The sequence below is a fragment of the Triticum urartu genome, unplaced genomic scaffold, assembly GCF_003073215.2.
Source record: "Triticum urartu cultivar G1812 unplaced genomic scaffold, Tu2.1 TuUngrouped_contig_5479, whole genome shotgun sequence".
NCBI lineage: Eukaryota > Viridiplantae > Streptophyta > Magnoliopsida > Poales > Poaceae > Triticum > Triticum urartu.
In genome coordinates, this window is record NW_024116157.1 from 1 (window position 1) to 7,340 (window position 7,340).

A 7,340-nucleotide genomic window follows, 5' to 3' on the forward strand; every position below is an offset into this window, starting at 1 on the left:
GGGTGGCGGCGCAACCGCGATGGCACTTGGGGGTGGGCGGCGGTTTGGCTGATCGGCTCCGGTCCGTTGGGCGGTGGGGATTGGAGTACGGGAGAAATCTTTGCCGGTCTTCGGCTCCGATGCGGTGACACCTACGGGTGCCACCATTCCTTCCTGAAGGGTGTCAGTGATATCCATCCCCCACCTCCCTTCGCGTGCCGGGGAAACCCTAGGACATGTCCGGGCAGCAGCATCGGCGGCGTCGCTTTCCTTCTTGGAGGTGCTGTTTTGTTCGCGGTGGTACGGAGCCTCGGGTTGTAGTGGTTTGTCTCTGGTGGGCGTAGCGGTGGTGGGTCATCCGCGCTTGTCGAGCTGCGTTGTTGGCATTTGCTTCTTCTTCTTTTTCTGTTTGGCTTGTTGTGTTGTTCGCCCCAGCAATCCTGTATCGGTGTTGGTTGCTTTGGAATGCAAAGCGGGGGAAAACCCTTTTTCGGTAATTGATTCACGGGTTGCACTGTCTACAACCACTATGTATGCATATTTTACCCAAAAATACATTTTTTTATCAAAATGCCATGCTATAATATCATCGTTATGTTCATGAATCGGGAGCTGTGGGATAATCTTTGCATATTCTGGAAGGAAGGTTTGCCTTACTAAATATTCATCCCAATTGTTTGTGGTGGGATCAATTAGCTCATTTACTTTGGTAATAGCATTTCTACCCCTTTGGGTGATGACTCTTCTAGTGCTTCCTCTCGAAATCCATGGATCAGACCAGATACTAAATGTTGTTACCGATGCCAACTCTCCATATGATCCCCTTCTTTAGCAAGTTTATCCCTTTTAATATACCACACCATGTGTAGGAGATACCACCCTTGGAACTGGCATTTAGAATTCAATCATTTGGATAGTACCTTGCAGACAAAACCTGCGCACATGACGAGCTTGGATTTTGAATAAGCCTTCATGCTTGTCTCGCAAGCATGGCTAGACTGAAAGCATCGAGGGGGCCACAAGCCAGCCCCCCCCCCCCCCCCCCCGCGCCCCTGTGGCTTGTCGTCTCCTCCAAGGTCTTCTGACTTGGAGTCCAAACCTCACAAATGTCTTCTGGTTCAAGAAAAATCATCGCGAAAGTTTTATTCCGTTTGGACTTCGTTTGATATTTTTTTTGCAATATTTAAAAACAGAAAAAAAAACAAAAACTGACACTGGTCTCTAGGTTAATAGGTTAGTTCCAAAAATAATATAAAATAGCATAATAATGCATATAAAACATCTAAAACAGATAATATAATAGCATGGAACAATAAAAAATTATAGATATATTGGAGACGTATCACCGATCCGATAGACGGATCAAAGTTTTCACCCTGAGTCAGGAGTTCAGATAGGGAGGGGTGCCAACGCTCCATGGTGACGCCTTCAACAAGGAATACCACACAGAAGGTGTGGTCGTAATTACCGCATCGACAGGAGTCGAGCTGGGCTTTTGTCCGGAGAAGCTACACACCCATGCTCGGAACACTGTCACAGTCACGCCTCTACCACGTCATATGGAGCCAACACAAGACGGCTACTGCTCCTCACAGCTCACAAGGTTGGGAAACATTTGCGGCTCGCCCGACCGACATGGAGACCTGCAACACGCACTCTGTAGCAACCAGCCACTGGTCGAAACCACTGGCCATTTGGGCATCAGATCGAGGGAGGATCCTGCCGGCACCAACAAGCCACATAAGAGATCGCCGCCCAAGTCAGCGGCGATCCAGTGCATACAGGTGCAGCATGCCACAACCCTAAGTATAGCCGTGCTGGCGCACCATGCTCCACCACGGAAACCGCTCCGCCGCCGTCAGATCCAGCAGTCCAGGCGGGGCACCGTCCATTTTTTAAGTTTTTTTTGAGCAATATTTTTTAAGTTTTTCTAGGGGTAAGTCTATTTTTAAGGGTTTTTTAGGGGTATGTCCATGGGCCACGGCGCGGTCGGCCTCGTGGTCTTTGTGAGGGACTTGATCAAGTTGGGCCTGTGAGCCCACGAACAGTAGACACAAACAAACCCATCTCGTCCAAGGTCAAAAACAAAAAAACCGTCTCGTCCTTTCTTCCTCATTTTTACCTAAAAAAAAGTCCTTTCTTCCTCACGGAGGCCGCCGCCGGCGGCGAAACCCGTGGGCACACAGAGCAGCAGCGACGGCGTCACCCCCCCAACCCTCACTCCCCCTCCCCGCTGGTATTTATCTTCCTTGCTGACGAGAGCTAATTCGATGGTGGTTGTGTGCAGGATTTCCTCGTCCGCCTGAAGATGCTGGCTCCGAAGCGGTCGGAGACGGCCGTCCACGCTAACCTCGCCGACGCGCTCGATCTGCGCATGCTGCGGGATCTCGGTACATACTTTGACTACTTCCATCTATCGAAATTGGCATGGTTCGAAAAAAAAAAGGAATTGGCATGGCATGCTAGACTCTTAATTTGACTCACTCCGGCTAAACGACCCCTGTAGCATTATGCTAATATGCTCACAATAAATGGAGAAACATTTGTGCTAATGGTATGCTGGTGAATGCTTAAAACCAGTTAATTAGTAAATCGCCAATAGGGAGTCCAGTGCTGGCTTTGAGGGGGTTGTTAACTTGTTATCTGCAGCATCTCCGTCCTGAACTGTATCATTATATGTCTTGCGATCTGCTGGTTACTGGCTCAATGCCAAGGGCTGATGTTAGATTTTTGGTGGTAAAGCAACTATTTTATTTATGTGCCCTTGCAGCCGTGTCATAGGATTATAGAACATTCAACTATCTATTATTCTCAATGCTCTGAATTTTATGTGAGAAAGAGACAGATTTGGAGAAAACTTTTGAATAACATACATTTTTTGCTGGCCTCTACAGTCCTCACATGAACTGAAATATTGGCAACATACTCCAATAGTCGATCGTCTTCCATGATCGGGCGTCTTGCCTAATATTCAAATTGGTAGCTATTCAGTTCTGGGGCTGGCAATCTCTTTGCTGAATATGCTTTGTGCTTTCCAGGTTTTTTTGCTGGAAAGTTTCAAACGACGAATAAAAGAAATCGCAGTTTATCCAACACCATTCTTGATAGACTTGCAATATCAGGGGATACTGATGCGGATGGTGGTCAGGCCACTGATTACGAGTCGAAGGACTAGTCGAGACTAGTCGATGGACTAGTCTATGAGTCGCAACTGTGGTGTCGACTGCAAATCTCGTGTAGACTAATTCGATGAGTCGAGCGGTCGAGAGACTAGTCTAGACTAGTCGTGTACATTAAGTCGAACGACTCAATCTTTTTTCGAGGGGATAAGAGAGGCACTCGGCCCGCGAGCCCTACAGAGGGAAATTTTATGGCTAGGTTTCAGTTTCGCTCCAGAGAGAGCTTCCCACTCCTCTGGAGCTCCCCCTTTTCACTCGTTCTGCTGTCCAGATCCAGCCCTATCTCTGCTGGTTCCTGGGCTGGTTCATCTGCTCCTGGATCCTCCCTTTGCAAGTAATTTCTCCCTTCTCTTATCCTCATATGGTTCCTATATTGCTTGTTCCTTGGCTGGTTCCTCTACTGTTGGTTCCTGGTTTAGGTTTGCTTGTTTCAATTCAACATCCTTAGGTTTGAGCAGAGCTAGAGTTACAATGTCTACAACACCAGAGATATCTCAAACAGTGTGCTCAGCAGCCGCTTTAGCTCAAGCTGCTGAGGATTATGATCCATCAAAGGATCCTGGGAGGAAGCCAACTAGGACCAAGGACCCAGCATATGTTAGTATGCCTTTTGGCCTAATCTGTAGGACAAATTGACAATCCAGTGTGTTTTGTGTGGCAAAAACGTGTCTTCTATAGTGCTAAGGATGAAGAAGCACCTTGGTGTGGGGGTTACACAGTGGTGTTAATGTGTCTGAAAGCAACCGATGAAATCAGGAAAGAGATGCATTCGTACATGAAGACTAACTCAACCAAGTTCAAAGCCATGCATTCATTTGTATTGTATACTGTACTTGTATACTTATATAATGTAATACTGCATACTACTACTAGGTATTACTAGTAGTTATGTACTGTAAGTTCAGTGCTACAGTACCATGTCGACTAGTCTTGCACTAGTCTAGACTAGTCACGATTAGTTTATGAGTCTCAACCTTGGAACGACTCGACGACTCTTCGACTCGTAAACATTGGGTCAGGCACACTTAATATAATCCAACAGAAAATAGTTTTAAGAAAAAGCGGAAGTATATGCAAGACAGTAAAGTCTTACTTCTCGTGTTTCTTAGGAGTGACAGGTCATTTTGTCAAAGTATACTTATGCTTCACCCTAGTTCAACGTTTATAAACAAATCCATCTTATGCTGGCATTTGTCTGTTTCCTAAATAATTTACACTTTTCTAGAGGTTGGTTCTGGTGCAACTATTATCAAGCATGTGTGTGCTAGTTGCATTAAGAGGTTGCCCAAAGTCATAAGAAAAGGAAAATGCTCAGAGGAGGTACCAAGTAGCATTGGGCATTGATTGCTATGATATTCTTAGTTCTTACCACTAGAATACAAGTGATGTAGTGCAACGCCCAGAGCTATTCTTGAGCAAGACCATTGAAGCTGCTGCTGGTGTAGATTTTATGAAGCTTCTTGTTATTGTAGCATACCTTTCCACCTTCTTTGCCCACGACAAAAACAAGTCGAGACTTGTTCCCACAATTAGCAGGCAATGTTTTTGCAAGGGATGTATTTAACCAAGTTTTATACATGTTAATGAGATGATATTTTGCATGCACCATCTTCTGCAGCACACATGGATTGGTGTCTTCTTTACTTGCACCCAGCTCATGACTTGCTGTTCTGGCTTTAGGAATTTATTCCTCAGAGCTCATAGCTTTGACTTTGAGAGGAAATTGTTTGAGGTCTGGGAATGTCGACAGGTCTGGCTGGCAATGTGCTACCAAGTCAATACCAACTAAAACTTGCCAATGTTTTCTGAGTTAAAGCCTGAAAGTCAAAACATTAAGACGCAACAAGTTGGATTATTCCATCATTTATCATGGAGGCAGCAATGACAAGTTGCTGACAGAACGTGGAGGGCAGCAACTAGTCTAGCTAGTACAAAGCCTATATATACATTTAACTTGGATAGGAACCGCAGCAGCACTTCAGCAACAGCAACCCAGCACAGCTATTTGCAGATGGTGATACAAGCCTCTCAACCGTCCTCCGCGGTGAGTGTGTGCAAGAGTCAGCTGTACAGGGGCCGACCTTGGTGGTAACATTGAGGACACTGGTTTTGGTTTGTCTTGCAAAAATGGTCTAACTGTAACTTTTGTACAGGATCCAACAGATGCCAGGGGCGAACCTGCCTCTCAGCCTGAAAAGTCAAAGGTTGAGGAGGAGTTGAAGAAAGCAGCTACACATCGGTCTCGGCCTAGCTGCTATTATTACTATTACTTCAATGAAGGAGATCCTCAGAATTATTCTGATGATTTGGAGATGGAACAAGGACTATTACCTGTTGTTATGTTCCCAGATAAACAGGTTCAGGTCGAGGAGTGGAAGATAGAAGCACAACAGTTTGAGACTGATTTTGGCGAGATGGAAATGAAGATTCATAGGTTCCCTGCAAGCATGCGGAGCCTTGGACGGCGTTATATCCTCCCAATGGCTGTGAGCATCGGTCTTTACCACCATGGCTCAAGTAGCCTGCATGAGATGGAGAAGGTGAAGCGTGTGGCTACACACCACTTCATCAGTTACTCAGGCCGCTCATTTGAGGAGATGTATGCGGCGGTCTTCTCCGTCATAGGTGCTGCCCGCAGCTTCTACGACACAAAGGATTCCAAGGTCGACGTAGGAGATGCTGAATTTGCGGACATGATGTTCATCGATGGTTGCTTCTTGCTGCAGTATATGCTTATGTGTACCGGCCTTGGCAAGCTGCCTCCGTCATTATTGTCTTGCTTCAAGTCCAACGAGGCTTGCATCATCAATGACATAATGCTGCTCGAGAATCAACTTCCCTGGATGGTGGTCAACATCCTAAGGACGTTCAGGTCCGTGCCTGTGGAGGAGTTTATCGGTAAGATGGGACCCACACTCCAAATCCGTGGGGACATGCACAGGAGACCAGTTGTGATGGATGCTTGCTACATGCCGCCACATCTTCTTGGCATCCTCCTGTTCTACAAAGCCGGAGGCATAAATAATAATGTGCCCCTGTCTGTTCCAGATGGTTTTAGATCCATGTCAAAGAGTATTAGCGCCATTGAGCTTGCAGAGATTGGCATTAAGCTCACAGCCGGCAAGACGACAAAGTTCATGGACACGGGCATCAAGAAAATATTCCTCTCTGCCGAGATCTTCCTGGCGCCTCTGTTGCTGGACGACATAAGGTCCTGCTGGCTTGTCAACATGGCGGCTTTCGAGGTATGCCTGGGCATGGCAGCTGGTGCTCATCAAAGTACAGCAGTCGTCTGCTCCTACCTTGCTGTCCTCGCCATGCTCATGGATCGGGAGGAGGACGTGCACGAGCTGCGATCCAAGCGCCTGGTGCAGGGAGAATTCACCAACAAAGAGACGCTTGACTTCTTCAAGATGCTTGTCAAGTGCATAAGTGGCGGCCCCCTCTACATTCAAATCATGGAGGAGGTTGAGGCCTACAAGCTCAACAGGTGGATGTGGATCAAGGTGCACCAGTTCGTCTACAAAAACTTCAAAGCAATCGTCACGGTGCTCTCCATCACTGGTGTTCTTGTGGGCATCTTCAAGGCTATCCTCTCTCTCAAGAGACACTAGCTTAATTTACATGTCTTCGATCTTTCCGTTGATTTTGTACCATATATTACATACTTCTCTGTATATACTATTACTATGTAACTAAATCATGGATGTAGCTGGATCAGTAGCATCCAAAGACTGGTCATTATCTAGCCACAAGATCAATATACTCATATTGCGCACAGGTATCTTAAGAGCTGATCAATGGCTAAGATGAACTGTGAATTAGTATTGTGAACGGGTCATGGTCGTCTTTGATTAAAGAACAAACAATATCACATAATTAACCAGATTTTAATACCTCTAATAGTATAACGCCCGTGCGTTGCCACGGGCTCTTCAAAATTTATAATCAGTATCTTTCATTTATCATCCCCTCATATTGGGTGATTATGGGGTGCTCTAATTAGAAACACAACAATCAAATATTAGGAAATTTCACCGAACGAACAACAACGAATAATACGATATCTATCAAACGAATAAAATGAGGTCATATTTTTGGTCCGTCATGCACTTCTGTTGAAAAGTGCCTATCCCTTTTAGAATCAACCCACTGTTTGCTCGCACGCAAAAAAATACATCT

The 7,340-nt window shown here is 45.8% G+C and overlaps 1 protein-coding gene across 1 annotated transcript; it reads left to right on the forward strand.

The window, feature by feature from the left end:
• Window positions 1-2,128: 2,128 nt before the first annotated feature.
• Window positions 2,129-6,792, forward strand: LOC125529280. Its single transcript, XM_048693683.1, has 3 exons — window positions 2,129-2,369; window positions 4,777-5,202; window positions 5,312-6,792. Exons 2-3 carry the CDS (start codon window positions 5,170-5,172, stop codon window positions 6,770-6,772), a joined length of 1,494 nt encoding a protein of 497 aa, XP_048549640.1. The 5' UTR covers window positions 2,129-2,369; window positions 4,777-5,169; the 3' UTR covers window positions 6,773-6,792.
• The last annotated feature ends 548 nt before the right edge of the window (window positions 6,793-7,340 follow it).